The sequence below is a fragment of the Cynocephalus volans genome, chromosome X (assembly GCF_027409185.1).
Source record: "Cynocephalus volans isolate mCynVol1 chromosome X, mCynVol1.pri, whole genome shotgun sequence".
NCBI classification, from domain to species: domain Eukaryota; kingdom Metazoa; phylum Chordata; class Mammalia; order Dermoptera; family Cynocephalidae; genus Cynocephalus; species Cynocephalus volans.
Window position 1 is genome coordinate 109,925,092 of NC_084478.1, and position 22,332 is coordinate 109,947,423.

Consider the following 22,332-nt stretch of genomic DNA (forward strand, 5'->3'; position numbering starts at 1 on the left):
ATACCCTAAAAGCCACTAAACTGTACAATTTAAATGGGTAAATATATCTCAATCAAGCAATTAAATACACAAAACACAAAACAATAAAAGATCATAAACCCGTCTATTTCACAACTTAAAATCCATTTTGAATAGACAATCTTAATAAGCCTACATTTATTTCAAATGAATCTATAATTAATAACCTTCTGAAGCAGAAAGCACAAGGCCCAGATGGGTTCCATTGTGTATTCTGCCAAACATAGAAGAAATTATACCAATTCTGTACAATCTCTTCCAGACGATAGAAGAAGCAGAGGGAATAGAGATTGAGTATCTTTTATCCAAAATGCTTGGGGCCAGAAGTGTTTTGGATTTGGGATTTCTTTTTTCATATTTTGGAATATTTGCAGAACACATACAATTTGAACATCCCTAATTCAAAAATCCAAAATCTGGAATGCTCCAGTGAGCACTTGCTTTGAGTGTCATGTCAGCACTCAAAAAGTTTTAGGTTTTGGTGCATTTGGGGTTTGAATTTTTTGGATTAGGGATGCTTAATCTGCCCTTCCTGACTCATTCTATGTAGCCAGCATTAAATAGCAAAACCAGGCAAAGACATAAAAAGAAAATAAAACTACATACCAATATCTCTCGTGAACATAGATGCAAACATCCTCAACAAAATACTGGCAAATCAAATCCACCAATGTGTAAAAATAATTCTACACCCAGACCAAGTGGAATTTATTCCAGGTATGCAAGGCTGATGTGACATTTGAAAATCAATTAATGTAATCTACCACAACAACAGGCTGTTGAAGGAAAACCACACGATCATATCAATGGATGCATAAAAAACATTAGAGAAAATCCAACAGCCACTCATGACTTTAAAAAAAAGAAAGAAAAACCTCAGAGCACCTCTGTTTGCAACAGCCAAGATATGGAGCAAAAGGAAATGTCCATCAATGGATGACTGGTCAGGAAACTGGGGTATATATACACTGTGGAATACTACCCTGACGTAAAAAAGAATGAAACACTCCCAATAGCAACAACATGGATGAACCTGGAGTAACTTATTTTGACTGAAATAAGCAAAGCACATAGGGATATGAACACATACCACATGTGTTCACTCATATGTGGGAGCTAAGAGAGAAGGAAAGAAGGAAAGAAAGACCACAATAGTGTGCTGGTCTTATAGACGGAGGGAACATTCCTAAGGCCACAAAGTGGAGTGGGGGTGGGGGGGGAGATGGGGAGGAAAGTTGGGGGATAATTGGGTGGGGTAAAAACACAAAACAAAACAAAACTCCTCAAATTACAGTTTTACAATGGACACATTTTATGTATAGATTATGACTCAATAAAGTTGATTTAAAATAAAAAACCAAAAAAACAAAAAACAAACTTGGAATAGAGGGGTACATGTACAAAACCCCTACAGCTAACATCATACCTAATGGTTAAAAACTGGAAGCTTTCCTGCTAAGATGAGGAACAAAACAAAGATGTTCCTGCTCGCCAATTTTTTTCATCATCATACTAGATATCCTGGCTAACACAATATCACAAGAAAGGGACATAAAAAGTATACGGATTGGGAGGGAAAAAATAAAACTGTCTTTGCTCAGAGATGACATGTTTGTCTGTGTAGAAAATCAGAAGGAATAAATAAACATATTTAAAAAATGCTCGTGGAACTAATAAGCAATTAAATCAAGGTTGCAGGTTACAAGGTTAATATAAAGAAGTTAATCGTTCTCCTTCATACCAGAAACGAACAATTGGAATTTGAAATTAAAAACACAATATAATTTACATTAGCACCCCACAATGCAAAAGACTTAGGGGTCACCTAGATACACACACTTATACTGACACTCTCACACACACACACACACACACACACAGACACACACGCACACGCACACGCACACATGCACACCCATAAGATCTGTAAGAGGAAATCTACAAAACTCCAAAGAAAGAAGTCAAAGAACTGAATAAATGACATATTCTGTGTTTGTGGGTAGAAACTCAAGATGTTGTCAGGATATCAGTTCTTCCCAACTGGATCTATAGATTCATCACCATCAAAGCAAGTTATTTTGTGAATATGATCAAATGGATTCTAATGCTTACATGGAGAAGCAAAGACCCAGAATACCCAATACCATACTGAAGAGGAAGAAGAAAGTCAAATGACTGACACTACCCAATGTCAAGACTCACTTTAAAGCAACGGTGTTCCAGACACTGTGGTATTGGTGAAAGAATAAGCAGATCAAGCATTGGAATATAATTGAGAGGCCAGAAACAGATCCACACAAATATAGTCAACTGAACTTTGAAAAAGGGACAAAGGCAATGCAATGGAGAAAAGATAGTCTCTAAAACAAATGGTGCTGAAACAACTGCACACCCAAATGCAACAACCTGAATCTAGACACAGACCCGTTAAGTCTTTGTAAATAATAGCTCAAACTGGATCACAGACCCAGCAAAAGGCAAGTTACAGAACATAGGAGAAAACCCAGATGATTTGGGGTTTTTATATATAACGCCGAAGGCACAATCTATGAAAGAAGTCTTTAATAACTTGGACTTCATTAAAATTGAAAACTTCTACTTTGCAAAAGACACTGTCTTTCTTTTTTGGTACCTGAATAATAACTGCCACTGCCATAAAAACTCAAGAAAATTCAAAACCCACTAGTTAAATAAAAATGCTAACAATGAGGAAAAAAAAGTTTATCTACAACCCAGGAAACCAACAAAAACAGAAGACAAACATTAAATCAGAAAGAAATGAACAAAAGACACTTAAGACATCCAAATAAAAATCAATAAAATGCTAGGAGTAAATCAACACTTTTCAATAACAACTCTTAATGTAAAAGGATTAAATTCCTCACTCAAAAGACAGAGACTGACTGACTGGAGTAAAAGTATGGACCCAACTGTTTGCTGCCTTCAAGAGACTCACCTCACCCATAAAGACACACATAGACTGAGAGTGAAAGGATGGAAAAAGATATACCATGCAAATAGAAATGAAAAATGAGCCAGAGTAGCTATTCTTATATCTGATAAAATAGACTTTAAACTAAAAACCATAAAAAGAGGTAAAGAGGGCCACTACATAAGGATAAAAGGACTCATCCATCAAGAAGACATAACAATCATAAATATATATGCACCCAATGTTGGAGCAGCCAGATTTATAAAGCAAACTCTAATTGGCCTAAAGAAGGAGATAGACAATAATACCATAACAGCAGGGGACCTGAGCACCCTACTATCAATATTGGGCAGATCATCTAGGCAAAGAATCAGCAGAGAAACACAAGATCTAAACAACACTCAAGACCAATTGGACTTGGCAGATATCTACAGAACATTCCATCCAGAAACCTCAGAATATTCATTCTTCTCATCAGCACATGGATCATTCTCCAGGATAGATCACATGTTAGGTCACAAATCAAGTCTCAGCAAATTCAAAAAAATTGGAATTATCCCATGTATTTTTTCAGATCACAATGGCTTAAAACTAGAAATCAATAACAAACGAAATTCTGGAAACAATACAAACACATGGAAATTAAAGAGCATTCTACTTAATGACATATGGGTCCAAGAAGAAATCAAACAGGAAATCAAAAATTTATTGAAACTAATCAAAACAATGATACATCATACCAAAACCTGTGGGATACTGCAAAAGCAGTACTAACTGGGAAATTTCTCACATTAAATGCTTACTTCAGAAGAATGGAAAGATGGCAAGTAAACAGTCTAATACTTCAACTTAAAGAACTAGAAAAACAAGAACCATCCAAACCCAGATTTAGCAGATGGACAGAAATCATTAAGATCAGAGGAGAACTAAATGAAATAGAAATCTGAAAAATGATACAAAAGATCCATGAAACAAAAAGTTGGTTTTTTGAAAAGATAAAGAAAATTGACAAACCACTAGTATGGCTAACTAAAAGGAGATGACAGAAGCCCCAAATAACAAAAATTAGAAATGAAAAAGGTGGTATTACAACTGATACTGCAGAAATACAAGAAATCATTATTGACTACTATAAACCACTATATGCCAACAAATTTGAAAATCTGGAGGAAATGGCTAAATTTCGGGACCCACGCAAACTGCCAAAACTGAGCCATGATGATGTAGAAAATCTGAACAGACCAATAACACTAAAAGAGATTGAAGCTGTTATCAGAAGGCTCCCAACAAAGAAAAGCCCAGGACCAGATGGGTTCACTGCAGAATTCTACCAAATATTCAAAGAGCAATTGACACCAGTTCTCTACAAACTATTCCAAAAGGTTGAAACAGAGGCAATTCTCCCAAACACATTCTATGAAGCAAACATCACCCTGATACCAAAACCAGACAAAGATATAATAAGAAAAGAAAACTGCAGGCCAATATCCTTGATGAATATAGATGCAAAAATCCTCCATAAAATACTAGCTAACAGAGTACAGCAGCACATACGCAAAATTATACAACGTGATCAAGTGGGATTCGTCCCAGGGATGCAAGGTTGGTTCAACATATGCAAAGCAATAAATGTGATACACCACATCAACCAAATCAAACACGAGGACCATATGATCATCTCTATTGATGCTGAAAAAGCATTTGACAAAATTCAACACTCGTTCGTGATAAAGACTCTCTACAATTTAGGTAGAGACGGAAAGTATCTCAACATAATTAAAGCCATTTATGATAAACCCACTGCCAATATCATTCTGAATGGGGAAAAGCTTTCCCTTAAGAACAGGAACTAGACAAGGATGCCCACTCTCACCTCTCCTATTGAACATAGTGTTGGAAGTACTAGCCAGATCAATCAGAGAAGAGAAGGAAATAAAGGGCATCCAGATTGGAAAAGATGAAGTCAAACTGTCCCTGTTTGCAGATGACATGAAACAGCCTAAAGCCTCTACAAAAAAACTCTTGGAGTTGATAAATGATTTCAGCAAAGTTGCAGGATACAAAATCAACACAGAAAAATCGGTAGCATTTCTATTCTCCAGTAGTGAACATGCAGAAAGAGAAATCAAGAAAGCTTGCCCATTTACGATAGCCACCCCCAAAATAAAATACTTAGGAATAGAGTTAACCAAGGATGTGAAAAAGCTCTATACTGAGAATTACAAACCACTGTTGAGAGAAATTAAAGAGGACACAAGAAGATGGAAAGATATCCCATGCACTTGGATTGGAAGAATCAACATTGTGAAAATGTCCATACTACCCAAAGTGCTATACAAATTCAATGCAATCCCCACGAAAATTCCAATTACATTTTTCTCAGAAAAGGAAAAAGCTATCTAGCCATTTATATGGAATAACAAAAGACCATTCATAGTCAAAGCAATTCTGAGCAAAAAGAAAGAAAGAAGGAAGGAAGGAAGGAAGGAAGGAAGGAAGGAAGGAAGGAAGGAAGGAAGGAAGGAAGGAAGGAAGGAAGGAAGGAAGGAAGGAAGGAGGGAGGGAGGGAGGGAGGGAGGGAGGGAAGGAAAGAAAGAAAGAAAGAAAGAAAGAAAGAAAGAAAGAAAGAAAGAAAGAAAGAAAGAAAGAAAGAAAGAAAGAAAGAAAGAAATATATAAATAAAGCTGGAGTCATAACACTACCTGACTTCAAGCAATAATACAAAGCTATAATAACCAAAACAGCATGGGACTGGCATAAAAACAGACAGAGTGATCAATGGAATAGAATAGAGAATCCGGAAATTAACCCACCCACCTACAGCCATCTGATCTTTGACAAAGACACCAAGCCTATACATTCGGGAAGAGACTGCCTCTTCAGCAAATGGTGCTGGGATAACTGGATATCCATATGCAGGAGAACGAAACTAGACCCATATCTCTCATCATATACCAATATCAACTCAAAATGGATTAAAGAATTAAATATACACCTTGAAACAATAAGACTACTTAAAGAAAACATAGGAGAAGCACTCCAGGAAGTGGGACTGGGCACTGATGTCGTGAATACAACCCCCAAAGCATGGGCTACCAAAGGAAAAATAAACAAGTGGGATTATATCAAACTAAAAAGGCTCTGCACAGCAAAAGAAACAATTAACAGAGTTAAAGACAACCAACATAGTGGGAGAAAACATTTGCAAAATAAACATTTAACAAAGGATCAATATCCAGAATACACAACGAACTCAAACAACTTTGCAACGGAAAAACAAGTAACCCAATTAAAAAATGGGCAAAGGAGCTGAATAGGCATTTTTCAAAGGAAGACCCACAAATGGCCAACAGATACATGAAAAAATGCCCAACATCACTTGTCATCAGGGAAATGCAAACTAAAACCACATCTGTTATTCCACCAAGAAAAAAACACATACAAATTCTGTTTTGGTTATTTTAACATGTTTTACTTTCTAAGTTGGAAATGCAGTATGTTGTCATTACACAATGGAAGCAATAAAAACGTTATTAACTATTTTTATTAATTATTATTTTTTACATTCTTTTCTCTAAGTCTTTGTAATACAGTATGTTATTCCAACATGTAACCAACAAGAACAAAATTTATTTAATTTTAATTATTTTTTTAACTGAGTCTGAAAAGCAGTATGTTATCATTTTAACATGGAAACAGTATAAACACATTAACTACTTTGCAACTTGTTTCTTACTAAGTCTTTAAATTGTGGTCTGATTTCATTTCAACAGGGAACGCTGTACATTAATTTTTAATTAGTAACTTTTCATTCATTTTTGTTACTGACTCATTGACATTCAGTCTGTTGGCATTTCAGCATGTAAACGATTAGAAAAAGTTATTAATTACTATTACATCTTTTTCTTACTAAGTCGTTGAAATGCAATGTTTTACCATTTTAATGTGTCATCATACAAACAGATATTTAATTAGTTATTTTAACATTCTATTCTCTTACTAAGTCTTTGAAGTGCAGTGCTTTCACTTCAACGGGTAAACGATATGCACAAATTATTGCTGTAAGAGCAGAGGGAGCAAATGCATATGGAACAATGGGTACCATGAAGGGAACATACATGGTACATTGAGAGAGAGCTACAACATGGTAAAGTAAGGGAAGCAAAGGAAGCGAGGGAAGTACAATAAGTAAAGGGAAGTAAGAGAAAACCTCTCCGAGGAGGTAACATTAAAGCCATGACCTGAGTGTTGAGGAGCTATCCAACAGCATAAAGAGGCCAGCGTGGATTGAACAGAGTGTGTGGAAAAAAAAAAAAAAAACCTGGGGTACAGGGGGTTTAAATAACTTTCCCAAACGCCCTAAGAAAGAGTAGGGGAACAGACAAATCATAGGAACAGCTGTATTCTGAGTGGCTGGAAGTAGGGGCTTTGTCTTATTTGCCTTTTTATTCTTAGCACCTGGAACAGTACTGAACTAATAAGAGATCCTTGGTGAATGGGTGTGATATAAGGAACGACTGAGCCACAGGTTTCTAAGACCTAAGAAAGGAGGTAGCAACGGACTGATAAAGACACCAGTAGGTAGTGGACATAGGTTTGGCTTGTTTGTTTTGGTTTGGTTTTTTTCCTTTTAGATGCAAATAGTTTCTCATAAGCAGCCTAAGGCCGTCATAAATATGAGAAGTTTAAAGGACCTTGGAGGGTAAAATTATTGGCTTCAATAACCACCAACTATTCCAAAATATCATCAAGAAAAGGTTTCAACTCTTTTGACTTGTGTCAAGTACCTGTAAGTGAACCAATTAGTCTGGACAGGGAAATGGTATAACATGACGAGGTCAGCCAATGTCACATACCCAACACTGTGGTCAGGAGCAAGGAGGAGGATTTGGAGGACAATGGGTAAGAGACCCATAGGACCTCTCAAAGCCCTCTGTTTTCTTTAGAGTTCTTTATTTTTATAGAGGTCAGTTACACATGGAATCTTCCTAACGCGAGGTTCCTGGAACTATAAAATTTTACATATGTGTCTCTAAAACTTGGGCATCAGGTGAGAACACTACGTGCTTTAATGGCCACACGTCAGTGTTAAATCAAGTCCTTGTACCATGAAAATCACTCAGGAGAACTGGTCCAGCGCATGTCATTCCGCTTTACCACCTGCAGCATCGCCTTCAATTGGGCCTGCACTTCAGAAAGCTTCTGTCGGTTCAAACTGCGAGGATTATGCAATTGTTCATAGCAATGGACAGGGACAGGATAAATTACACGCTTCAGCTCCGTCAGGTTTGTTAAGTGCTGCAGAAGACTGGTGAGCACACGCATTGTAATGGGGTTGGAGGCGAAGCTAAAGACACAGAGGTGGGAACAGCGGCTCAGGGCCGGAATGACAGCAGTGAGAGTAGAATCAGTTATCAGGCAACTAGTTATCTGTAGATACTCCAGGGTGCCTGAGACACTTGCCAGCAGAGTCTGGAAGGACTCAGAAAGTTCCCAGGATATCTCGACGTTGCTGAGACTCAGCAATCTTAGATGGGTGGCTGCAGGGCTCTGGGACAGGACAGTGATGCCACTGTTAGAAAGTCCACAGAAAGAGAGATACAATGCATCCAACTGAGGTGGCAGGTATCTGTAGACAGAAAAAAGAAAGTTATTTCTGCACAATGAGGATTGGACCAGGACAAGGAGTCCTGAGTTAGAGGTATCTACGGCTCTAGAATAAACTAATTTGCACATATGTTGCAACAGCAGTTAACAATGTGGGCTTTGGAATCAGACTCTAAGAAAATTACTTTTCCACTCTCAGATACAGTTTCTTAAATCTTTAAAACATGCACAATAGCAACTATTATGTAGAGTTGTGGGAAAGATTAAGTGGAAAAAAATTTAATGCACTTAGTACTTACAATGAAATCAGTGGTGGATTTAGTTTACTTATTTGGTGGGGAGGGAACTGGGAAAGCAGTCAACTAAGGATTCCCTTTGACCAAAACCCAAATGACAAGCTCTCTACTCAGGGCCTAACGCTTGGGTAAAATACAGGAGCAAAATGATCTGGCAGTATTAACTGTTCTAGCCAGACCATGATGAGGTGCATCAGTGCCACAGCATAAAACATTTCTCCATCTGAACGTCTCCCCTTCCTCCCTAAAAGGCTGTAAACTCCAAGGGGAGAAGGACTGGGTCTTTTTCACCAATGTATCTACAGACTTATCATGGTGTCTGCACATGGTCGACTGACTGACTGACTGAATGAATGATCACAGCTTACTTTTCTAGCTTCTCTAGCCTGGCCAGTTTCATACACCCAGCAGTGCCCATATTGAGGTGGAAGGAGGAATGGGTTACAAGGAGATTAGGAATATCCAAGAATGGTTGCTCTCCTGTCTTAACAACGGGGTGGTTCAGGGAACCCAGGTCTTTCCCCAGCTCCTCACCTGAGCAGTTCCTGAAGCGGATGCGTGCGGCAGGAATGCAAACGGATCTGCTGAAGGGTGTTCATCTGCCCAAGATGAGTGAGAAAAGTCCCAAAGCTTCTCCTCACACAAGATGTAAAACGGATGTGAGACATACTAAGGCTGTGGAGGTGGGTCATCTGAGCCAAAAGGGTGGTGACTTGACTCAGATAAATGTCATCCACTTTCAGGTGACCAATGCATCCCATATCCAGAAGCTGCAGGATGTGTTCGTGGGCAAGCCTTCCATCAAATTGCAAAACTCTGCAGCAGAGGTGCAAGGACCCAAAGCTCTGCTCTACTTTATTTCGAAGTAAAGAAAGAAATCGCCCTGTTCTCCAGGTACCGTCTAGGGAAATGTTCACTAATAATTCCACAGGTTCCCTGGATGACTGAGGCTCAGACTCTGAATTTACAGTTCCGGGGCACCTAACTCTTTGTGGGGCTTCTTCTGTTTTCACGATAGAGTGCTGAGAGTGAACACATGAACGAAAACAGAAAGGGAATGTGGTCCTGATCTCAGAGCATGTGGTCCTGCAGCCTGGATTCTGACTTAAATCTAGAATCCTCAGTTTTGGCGCCCTGTAAGTAGAGGAGAAGACAGAATATCTGAGAGGCAGCTGATTTTAATACAACCCAGCAGGATCAATGATGGGAAGCTGAAACAAAATCCCTTTATCCCTGGTCTTCAGTCCATACACCATTTACCAACAAAGCCTTTTCCATAAAAATTTAGCGCCTTTCTTTCTTTTCCCCATCTTTTCTTCTCTTCTGATGATCCCAGTCTCAATGCCCATGTCCTTTTTCCATGTAATCATACCCAGGAGGCAAATCTATTAATAGTATCCTCAATCCCTTCTGTTCCATAATCAACTCTGTAAGACATTAGAGTCCTTAAGGTGACCCCAAATGTTCCACCAACAGCCTCACAGAGATCCTCAGCATTCACCATTAACTACCTTTGAAAGACTGTTAGGCCATCTCCTACGCCCGTCTCATACCCTCCTGCTGACTCACTATGTCTCTATTATACATAGTCTTACCAAGAAGAAGAGTTCTGGGCAGGAAGGATCTGTAGACCGTCAATCATAGCTTCGAAATTGTCATATTGTGACTCCCGTACTCTCAATGTCCCGACGTGGAGACAGGGATAGGGCCAAATCCTCACCATTGCCTTCAGTACCTTCTTATGACCACCCAAGAAGGCGGCAGTGAAAAACGGAGCGAACATGACTCTTGGGAGCTCTTCAAGGGCATGGATAGCTACACGTTCATTACTCAGCAGACTTCGTACAGCAAGGTCTAGTAGTGTGGCTGGGGCGTTTTTGTCCATCTTTATGAACCTGCTTCAGAGTGAAGAATATTTACAAATCCTGAGAAGACATCCACAGTCCCTTATCTGCCACCAAGGTTAGCAGTGGAGAAAATATTTATTGAATAAATACTTGGGTATTTCAGACAGTTCATGAAAAGATCCGTATTATCTTTTAATTCTGTTTTTCCATGAACTTTTTGAAGTACCCTTGTAGATGGTGAATCAGGCAGCCACCTCAGGAGACCTCCACTGTAGACATAGAATAGGAATAGACTCGAGTGTGTGTGTAAGTGTTTACATTTGTGTATGCCTTCATACATATACATATTGGCATAAGATAAAATGTCAGTAGAAATCAGGGGTAAGTGAGCAGAAGACAACATTGACCATCTATCTACCTGCCTCTCAATACTTCCTTCCAAAATGATGCAAATCACCAAGAAAAAACAAATGTAAATCTGTCCAAAAGCACATACTCATCATCACTTAGAAACAGATGACAAAACTTCAAAATAATTGTGAGTAAAACGAGAAAAAGCACGATATTCCAGCACATGATCTGTCACACGCTCATCAGTGGGCTTAGTGGCAAGCAAAGACAGACCAAGAAGAGCTGCAAGAGATACTGAGGAAGAAAGATGGCAAGCTTAAAGTTGATCTAAAAGTACGGCCAGAATGACTAGGCCCATGATAAGTCTGAAAATACCAAAAAGATATCCTGGAAGATAAGAGCAGGGTCTATAGAGAAGAGACTTCAAAATATGTGCCATTTGAAGAGGTAGGGAAGACTTACAAGACTTAAAAATAGCTTCACAGTGTTATAACACCAAAGTCAAGGGTTTGGATCCCCATATCAGCCCACCACAAAAAAAAAAAAAAAAAAAAAAAAAAATGGAAGAAGAAGAGAAAAGGCAAAGAGGAAGGGTGAAGCATCCTTTGGCATTTAGTAATGGTGGGGAAAAGAAACAAAAGGGGGAAAAACAAAAATGGAAAAGAAAAATGCTCTTGCAGGACATGAGAGAACCACAGAATCAGAGCACTCAAAACTTCTCCCTCTGCCACCAAGACAAGCAAAGAAAAAGGCTCAAAGGCCTGGACTTTGCTATCCCGACCAAAAATGGCATCGTTAAAGTAGGATTTTTGTAAAACAAACCAATATCATACAAATACACAAAAGGAAGAAAAAAATTCCATACAAAAACATTCTTAAAAAAAGATGAGGAAACAAAACTTCTCACAAAGCAAACAACCATAAAGCGAAAGAAACTAAGTGAACAGTTCAAACAGAATTAATCATATTCAAACAAGCATTTGAGGATATGAGACCTACCTCGGATCAGAATATTTATAAAAATATAAAAATAGAAATGGACTAAAAAGCTTCTGCACAGCCAAAGAAACAATTAACAGAGTGAAAAGACAACCGACAGAATGGGAGAAAATATTCACAAACTATGAATCCCACAAGGGATTAATATCTAGAATATACAAGGAACGCAAACAACAGTAAAAACAAACAAACAAACAAACAAACAAACAAATCCAACTAAAAAATGGGCAAAGGAGCTGGATAGGCATTTCTCAAAGGAAGATACACAAATGGCCAACCTACGGATGAAAAAGCGAATGCTCAACATCAGTAAGCAGCAGGGAAATGCAAATCAAAACCACATTGAGATATCACCTCACACCAGTTAGACTGGCCAGAATCAGAAAGACAGAGAATAACAATTAGTGGAGAGGATGTGGAGAAAGAAGGGCCCTCCTACACTGTTGGTGGGACTATAAGTTAGTGCAGCCCTTACGGAAAACAGTATGGAGGTTCCTCACACAACTACAGATAGAGCTGCCATATGATCCTGCAATCCCACTGTTGGGTGTACACCCAAAGGAATGGAAATCATCATGTCGAAGGCATACCTGCACTCCCATGTTTATCGCAGCTCTATTTACAATAGCTAAGAGTCAGAAGCAAACTAAATGTCTACTGACAGATGACGGGGTAAGGAAAATGTGGTATATAGACACAATGGAATACAACTCTGCCATAAAAAGGAGTGAGATTGTGCCATTCACAGCAACATAGATGAACTTAGAGAAAATCATGTTCAGTGGAATAAGCCAGACTTACAGAAAGAGAAATACCACATGTCCTCACTGATAAGCGGCAGCTGAAAAAAGGAAGGAAAGAAGAATGATGCAACAATCACAAAAATTCCTTGAACTCTCAAAACGAGAGGACAGAACTGAGGACACCAGCGGTGGGAAAGGGGGAGGGGGAGGAGAGGTTAAGGAGGAATTGGTAAAGGGCCACAAAAAAAAAAAATGTTTACATTGTGTAATGATAAAATTTTTTTTAAAAAGTCTGAAGTAAAGATTTTACATCCAGCAGGGCTGACCCTTCAAATATCACAGCTTATAGAAAAACAGTTTTCAACAGACAGGAACTTAGGAGATTCTGCACCCCTCAACCCTATCTGAGGAATCCACTAGAGCAGGGGTCTGTAAGCTGTGGCCCATTGGGTCAAATACAGTCCAGTTGTTGGTTTTGTAAATAAAGTTTTACTGGAACACAGCCATGCTCATTCATTTATATCTTATCTATAGATGTTTCTGTGCTGCAATGACAAAGTTGAGTAGTTATGACAGAGACACTATGGTCCACAAACTTAAAATATTTGCTATATGGCTCTTTACAGGAAAAGTTTGCTCACATTGTAAAGAAGACCTGGGATTTTGATTCCGCATGTGATGGCAGAGAAACTTCCTTAAATTACAGATAGCTCAGTGGAATAATAGGCGAGAAAACCAAAAAATACAACCCAAGTACAAATACATATGGAAATTAGCATATGATAAAGGTGGCATGTAAAATCATGAGGGCAAAGATGGTCATTGACTAAATAGTGTTGGAGCAATTGAGGCATTAGGAAAAATAAAAGTGGACTGATACAATACACCATACACAAAAATAGACTGCACACGTATTAGGGATCTGAACATAAAAAATGAAACGATACAAGTTCTTGAAAAAAATCTGGCAGAGCTCTTCTTTAACCTTGGTGTAGGGAAAGGCATCTAACTATGATTCAAATTCCAGAGGCAATGAAAGAAATGAATAACCAGTTAGACCACATAAAAACGAAAGAAAGTGTTGCAAAAAATACATCATAAATAAATCAAAACACAACTGGCAAACTGGGATAAAGTATTTGCAGCATATACCTCAGACAAATGGATAATATTCCAAATACATATATAGAATTCTTAAATATTGAACGACAAAATGACCAAAAACTGGATCGAAAAATGAGGAAAAGACATGAACAGACAATTCATGCAAAAAAATATAGAAAGTCCTCAAACATGATGTGTCAAAACTTACTCACCAACAGACAAAAACGTACATTAAACCAACAGCGTGATACCGTTTCTCACCTAACACATAGGCGAAAGTTTAAAAAGTGAGGCAACACATTCTGTTAGTGAGTCTGTGTGGAAACGGTCATTCTCATAACATTGCTAGTGGAAATGAAAACCAATACGACCCTTCCAAAGAGAAATCTGGAAATGCCTAAAGAAACTACATATGCACCTAACTTTTAGCCCAATAATCTCACTACTGGACATATACTTCGAAGATCCATTTCACCAGTACAAAGTTATTTGTGCCCAAGGTTATTCACTGAAGCATTGTTTGTAGCTGCAAAATGCTGGAAACACATTAAAAGCCCACATATAGATGAGTGGTTGAATAAAGTATAGTACAGCCATGCAATGGAGTCCAGTGTAGCTGTAAGAAAAAGAATGATGAAAATCTGTATGACACGGTGTGGGGTGATTTCAGGAAGGCTGTTAAATGACAAAGGCAAAATGGAAAGAAATATGAATAGTATGCTATCCTTTGTGTAAGAAGGGAATATAAGAAAACATGTGTGTATCTGCGAATTGGTGCAAAATAAATACAGAAAAGGTTGAACCAGAAAATAAAGAAATTGGTTATCCTATGGGGGAGGGTGGGAAAGAAATAGCAAGAAATGGGGAATGGGAATGAGGTAGAAGGAATGAGGAAGAAGCGATACTTCTCTGAGTACACTTTGTTTCTGTATAGGCCTGACTCCGAATCATAGGAACATTTCTATCCAAAATATAAATAAACAATTAAAATCAACCAGGATATGGGGGGAAACGCAAAGTCGAATACAAGTAGCAGCAAAGTCAGCTAACTGTATTACAAATGATTAATTTATCCACACTGAAGGAGTGAGGAAGAAAATATTTAAGTGAGGAAACTTTGGAAAACCATATTTTGACAGTATCTTCTAAGGCTGAAGACAAAAAAGAACTGTACACAAATACAAGTTAGTAAATCTGTTTCCAACAGGGGTATTGGTTAGCAATTCTGAAGCTATGTGTACACACACCAGGAATGAACAAATAAGTAAACGCATCATAGATAATGAAAGCCAGGTCGGAGAACGAATTTACAGATAAGGCTAGAATGGACTGGAATCAGAAATATCAGTATGAGTTCCTGGCTTTTAATATCTATACAAATAGGTAGATGCAGAAATAAACATAGATGTATCTGTAAGCATGGGAATGTACATACAATATATTTCCTACCTCTGTCCGTGGAGAGAGCCTAGCAGCAATGAAATTTCAGTAACAATGAATATACACTGAAATACAGGTTTCTAAATGTTATTCTCCAAGGAAAGGAACCAGGGCTCCTTGTAGAAATAGTTTTAATCCAGAGGTACGGTGGGGGAAAACAAAGAAACAAAGAAACAAACCAAAGAACACAAGATGGATGTGAACATCTTATTGTGCCAGAACATAAGGAAGTGTGCAAGAAAGAATGGGGGCATATCGAAAGACCACAGAACCAACCAAAGAACGCTCCCAATGGCCAAAGCTGGAACAGTTTGAGGAACAAAGTAAATAATAATATAATTTGATTATAACTCATAGTATAACATAATTATTCATGAGCCCATACTGATGTACATAAATTGAACAAATAAATGGGGGGAAAAACCAGCTCTTCCTTACAGAAGAATTCCAATGAATACATGTAGTAAGAATGAGGAAAATAGAAAATTACCATTAGGAAACATATTTGTTGTAGGCAAGATACCTAGATGGATTCCAAAAGTAATGGGTCAAAGTCTGAGAAGAAACAGTGTATTTTCGGAGCCTTAAAGTATTTCCCACACCCTATCTATTACTAAAAAACGGGAAAATAGCAATGGTCTGGTGGAGCAGCCTAACTGCCACCACTTTAACCAAGTAATCAAGGTGAACATTAGTAGTAATACAACATATGGGCATCATATACCTACCCCCTGACATGATTCACAGAGAAGGGAACAAAATAATGTTAGCAGTAATGTGATATAAGACCTAAAATTAAGGCCTAATAATATGTGTGCCTTGACATCTAGGAGAGAGGGGATGACCGTTTATGGCTTACCCACAGGTTCTGCTCCCTGTTGTGTTCCCACAGAAAAAGGTCCCCTAGCCAAAGTACCCTCCTTATCATGTGGACCGGGCACAGTGCTTTCTTATCCCTAAGTAGCAGGTTTCAGTTCTCACCCAGCCCACAGAATTATCCAAAGAAGCCAGTCATCCTCCCATGAACCGAGGGGCACTTAATCCTCTTACTACAATACTGCGCCCTACAGACCCTGCTTGTCCACTTTCTTCCAGACTGTGATGCTGTGTGGCTCTGCCTGGCCTGTGGTGTCCTCCTCTCCCAGGCTGTGAGTAGATGTGACTAATAAACTGCTGTGGATTTCATCTGTCCAATGTTGGGTGCCATGTGTTTGGCCACCCCCACAACACTAGGGTGGGAATCGCACGCTCACCAATGGGGTGAAGGGGAGGAGAATAAAACATGTATTTTTGCCACAAATGCAGAGCTTCAATCTAATCATAAGAAAACATCAGATGACCCCAAGTTGAGAGACATTCTACAAAATACCTGACCGGTATCTTCAAAAGTGTCAGGCTTCTGAACGACCAGTGAAGACTGAGGAACTGTCAGCCTGGAGCAGAGTAGGCAGAAATGACAGACAAATACAACGAGGTATCCTGAATGGGATCCTACGATAGAAAAGGACATTATGTGATAACTGGTGAAATTCAAATAAATTCTATATATTAGATATCGTAGTATTACATTGATAGTAATGTTTTAGTTTTGGTAATTTTTCGATGGCTATATAAGATGTCAACATTAGGGAAATCTGGGTGAAGGCTCCCTGTACAATTTTTTCGGCAACTGTTCTGTAAGTCTAAATTATTTCAAAATACAGAATGAAAAACAGACAAAATCAGTGGCTAAAGGGATGGTTATCTATAAACCACACTGTTTAACAGTTTAACCACTTGAAACAAAGTTAGGTCGGTGGATAGAAAGATGGATAAACACTCACATCATCACATCGTTTATTATAATTACAAAATCAAATTGCTTTAGAGAGGCCATTATAAGAAAGAAATGAAAGCAGTCATCTTCAACATGCAGCTGAATATTTATTCACTCTTCAGATGAGAAAATCGTTTTTGAGCATAAAATAAATGAAATACAATAGAAAGGGAAATATCTCACATTTAAAACCCTGACATATCAAAAGTCACCACAAACAAAACCAAGGTGCAAAGGAGAAGCATAACTTTTTGGAGAGGAGAAAGGCTTTTTGAAGAATTTTAGAGCGCGCATGAACTGATTAGCCATGCAATTGAAGCTAATCTTAACACGTGAGGTCTCATAGAGGGTGGAAAGAAAGTGGACCACTGAACAGCTGGACTGCCTTTCCTACTAATCCGTAAACCTTGACCCTAGGTAATTTATGCCAAAATAGGTTTAATTTACAGAAAAGATATTGTTGTAATTAACCTAATTGGAAGAAGAAGCATCAGAAAAACCTTGGGAAACGTCCAGGACCGCAGCAGTTGGAGTCCCTTTCTTCCTCTTACGAGCTGGTCACAAACAAGTCCCCAGTCTAGGTGGCCCCCGCATCTTAACCGTCAGTTTCTTCTCCAAGCTAAAGCATCCTGGAGAGGACTTGCATTGGCTAACCCCGAGTCACGTGACCTGCCTCCACCAATCAGCTTCATACTAGGAGGAACCGCGTTCCCTTCAGCTCGGCGCTGGAGGAAAGATTCTGAGCACGTGCCTGCCCCACCGGCTAAGATCTTCCGGGAAAAGTGTCACTGCCTGTGGTCTGGGCACTGCCTGGCCAGGGCTTCTACCAGGCAGGGTCTCAAGCCCAGACAACTAAAGTCCAAATTTAGTGGACGTGTAGCAGGGGATGATAACTTCAAAATGAGTAGGCACTCGATGACAAAAGGCTATCAGGCTGTGGTGTCCCTGGTTCTCTGGTGTATTAAGAAGGGAATCGAGACCAGACCAAAGACAGGAAAAGTGTGTTCTGACCTCTGTGCAGTGAAGCCAGCATAGCATTTACACTTACGCCTGACAAAGCACAAAGGAGAAAACTTCCACCCATCTAATAATGGTACTATCAGTTGCAGGATATTTGTTTACATGTCCAATCCTCACCTCTCACTCCGGGTTCCACTTCTTCCCTATCTGGTTTTTATTTCTCTTAAACAGAATTTACCACCTTTGGGATACAATTTATTTTACTCATATGCTGTCTTTGTTTTTTATTGTCTTGTCTCCCGTGCTGGAAAATACAAATTCCAGGAGGGCAATAATCTTTGTCCATTGCTCATTAATGTATTCTAAGTGCCCAGAGCAGTCCCTGGTTCAATGGATACTTGAATATTTGTGAAATGAATGAATGATTTTTTTCTCCAGCCACACTAGCCTCCTTTGTTCCTCTCACACATACTCACCAAGCATACCCCTATCCCATTACGAGTTTTCCTGTAACACTCCGCCCCCACATGTCCCTATAGCCACCTTCCTTATTTAATTCACACCTCTGGTCACCTTATCAGATGTGTCTTACGTTTCCTCCTAGCAATTACAATGCGATTGATAAGTGGATGATTAAAATAATTGTCATTGGTCAAGTTATCAGGATTGAGGGTCAGGAGGTCTGGGTTTCTTCCCAGTCTCTATCTCTTGAACGTATTTTGCGAATTCCAAGAAGTTGCCGTAAGCCTTAAACCACACTGCGCTTTAAATTGTGCTTCAGTCGAAAGGAACAATAAGCCTTGTCAATACTATTTATCAGAAGAATGTTAAAGACAATATAAATCTTTAACTCACTGTGAACTCGGTATTACTTTTTAAATGGGTGATAGAGAGTTGAAGTGCTTAGGGTGTCAAGAAGGAAGAAAAAAAAAAAAAAAAAAAAAAACCCTAAAGAACCCTTGGAAGGGATGATTAGAAAGCCTGTTCGCCTTCCCTCGAAGGACAGGACACCAGCCCAACCTAATGTCAGATAGTGCCTGGGGAACCCTGAACAGAAAGCAATTTTGAAAGGTGAGATTAGAGTGCCCCTTGTACTGAGGGCAGCCAGGCAGGGTAGGATGAGAAAGCACTTAACCCTGTCTCTAGGTGAATCATTGGTTGGTCAGAACAGCACAGAGACTTTTTCAAAGGTAGAAATTTGGACCAACCCCGTGGCTCACTCGGGAGAGTGCGCTGCTGGGAGCACAGCGGCGCTTGGGAGCGCCGAGGCTGCGGGTTCGGATCCTATGTAGGGATACTGGTGAGCTCACTGGCTGAGCGACGTGCGGGCGACACCAAGCCAAGGGTTGCGATCCCCTTAGCGGTCACACACACACAAAATAAATAAAATAAAAAGATAAAAGTAGAATTTTAAGGTAGTGTTGTTTTTTTTTATGTTTCCTTCTCTCTTATATCCCCTAAAAGAATTTTTAAGACAGACTACTCATTTTTTTTTAAAGGATGTAATTTATGGCATCGTGTATATTTATATGTGCTAAAATTACACTTTTTCTATACCTTGGTGCTGCAAATATAGTTTAATCAATTTATGGAAAATGTTCAGCAGACGAATTATTTGGAAAGTTAGGCCTCACTGAAAAAACAATATTAAATCTAATCAGAATTACTCTTTGTAAGAAAAACTCTAATTTCTTTTTTCAGTTTAAGTAAATTGTGTGAATGACTCATTATGACATCTTCCTTCTGAATCCTAAGGCTAAGGTTAATAGTGAGATAGTAAGAAAGACAGAAAGCTAAATAAAGGAAATTTACTTTTCTGCTGCAAAACTTTATCTCAGGATCTATGCAATTTCAATAGGAAAGGAATGCACCATAGATTCCAGGTGGATGAGGAGATTTTTAAACTTTTTACTTCAAAATAAATGTAGATTTACATGCAGTTGCAAGAAATATTGCATCGGGATCCAAGGTACATTTTATCCAATTTCCGCCAATGCTAGCATATTGTAAAGTTATAGTATAATATCAGAACCAGGATACTGACACCAATGATATCCAATGATCTTATTCAGATCTTCCCAGTTTTACTTGAGTGTGTGTCTGTATGTGTGCGTGTATTTAGTTCTATGAAGTTTTATCACATGCACAGGTCCATGTATACACCACAATAGACAGGGTAATAAACAGTTTTATGACCGAAAAAGTCCCTCGACTGGTGCCATTTTATTACCACACCCATCTCCTTCCCAGAACAATTCCCCATACCTACCGCCTGGAAACTACAAACTGTCTCCATTTCCAATATTTTGCCATTACAAAAATAAATAAATGGAATTGCATGTAATTTGGGGGATTTCCTCTTTTTTTTTTTTTTTTTTTCTCACCATAATTCCCAGGCGATCCATCAAAATTTCTGCATTTGTCAAGAGTCTGTCACTTTTTATTGTTGAGGGGTATTCCATGGTACACATGCAACACAGTTTGTTTCGCCATTCATCCGTTCAAGGACATTTGGGTTATTTCCACTTGTTAGCTATTTACAAGTAAAGCTGCCGTGAACAATCATGTACAAGTTTCTGTACGAAATTAAGCTTTCAATTCTCTGGTCTAAAAGCCCACAAGACAGATTTCTGGCTGGCATATTAAGTTCATGTTTAATTTTTAAAGTAATTGCCATGCTGCTTTCCAAAGTGGCTGAAACAGTTTTACATTTCCACCGGCAATGTATGAGTGATCTAATTTCCCCAAATCTTCAACAGTATTTGGTGTTATCACTATTTTTTTTTTAGCTGTTCTAATATGTGCGTAGTGATATCTCACCATTCTATTAAATTGTATTTCTCTGATGTCTAATGATATTGGAGACATTTTCGTGTGCTTATTTGCCACCTGTATAACTTCTTCCGTGAAAAAAAATAAATGTTTTCGTGTCTTCTGCCCATTACTAAGATCTGAACGTTTGTCCCCTCCAAAGCTCACATGGGAACTTGATTCCCCCAATGTGGCAGTGTTGAAAGGTGGAGCCTCTAAGAGGTGATAAGCTTGTGAGGACTGTGATCTCGTGAATGGTTTAACCCATTTATGAAATAATGGATTAATGGTTTAATGGGTTCTCATGGGTGTGGACTGGTGATTGCCTATGCTGCCGCAGGACTCCGTAGATAGTTTCCACCAGGAAGAAGGCCCTCACCAGTTGTGCCCCCTAGACCTTAGGCTTCCCAGCCTTCAAAACTGAAAGAAATAAATTCCGTTTCTTTCTACATTAACCAGTTTTAGGTATTCTCTTACAAGCAACAGAAATTGGACTGAGACACCCATTTTCTACTTGGATTCTTTGACTGTTTATTGTTGAGTTTTGGGAGTTATTTTAACTTTCTAGATACTACTCTTTTGTTGGATAAGTGGCTTGCAAATACTTTTCCCAGCCTGTAGCTTTTATTTTCATCCCTTTCACAAGGTCTTTAACAGTGCCAAAGTTTCTAATTTCAGTGAGGTCTAATTTATTGATTTTTTTTTTATTGTGCTTTTGATGTCAAGTCAAAGAACTCTGCCTAGCCCTAGATCCCAAAGAGTTTCTCCTTTGATGTTTTCAAAACTATTACAGTGTTACATTTTACATTTAAGCCTGTGGCAAATTGTGTGTTAAATTTTGTATAAGTTGTGAGGTTTCGATAAAGGCTCATTTTTACTTTTTTATTAAAGGCTCATTTTACTTTTGCCTATGGATGTCCAACCACTTCGGCATCATTTGTGCAATAGTCTATCTTTCCTCCATTAAATTGCTTATGTGCTCTTCTCAAAAATCAGTTGAACGTATTTGAGTAGGTTTATTTCTGGGTTCTACATTCTGTTCTGTTGATATATGTGTTCACTCCTCTGCCAGTGCCACACTGTCTAGATTGCTGTAGCTATGCAGTAAGATCAACATAAAACGGAGTAATTTCTTTCACTTTATTATTTTTCATCAAGCATGTTTCTAGCTATTCTAGGGTTTGCGTATTTCCATATAAAGTTTAGAATAAGCTTCTCTATGTCTGAAATACCTTGCTGGAATTTTGATAGAAATTACATTAGACTTATAGCTCTGCTTGGGGAGAATTGACATCTTTGCTGTATTGAGTCTTCTAATCCACGACCACATATGTGTCTACATTTATTTAGGTCTCTGATTTTTTTCATCGGTGTTTTGGAATGTACAGGACATAGGTCCTATACATGT

The 22,332-nt window shown here is 38.6% G+C and overlaps 1 protein-coding gene across 1 annotated transcript; it reads right to left on the reverse strand.

The window, feature by feature from the left end:
* Positions 1–8,065: 8,065 nt before the first annotated feature.
* LOC134368167 (melanoma antigen preferentially expressed in tumors-like) lies at positions 8,066–10,738 on the reverse strand. Its single transcript, XM_063084711.1, has 3 exons — positions 10,449–10,738; positions 9,388–9,987; positions 8,066–8,579 (listed from the first exon to the last, which is right to left on the reverse strand). The coding sequence occupies exons 1-3, from the start codon at positions 10,736–10,738 to the stop codon at positions 8,066–8,068; spliced, it is 1,404 nt and encodes a 467-aa protein (XP_062940781.1).
* Between the last annotated feature and the right edge of the window lie 11,594 nt (positions 10,739–22,332).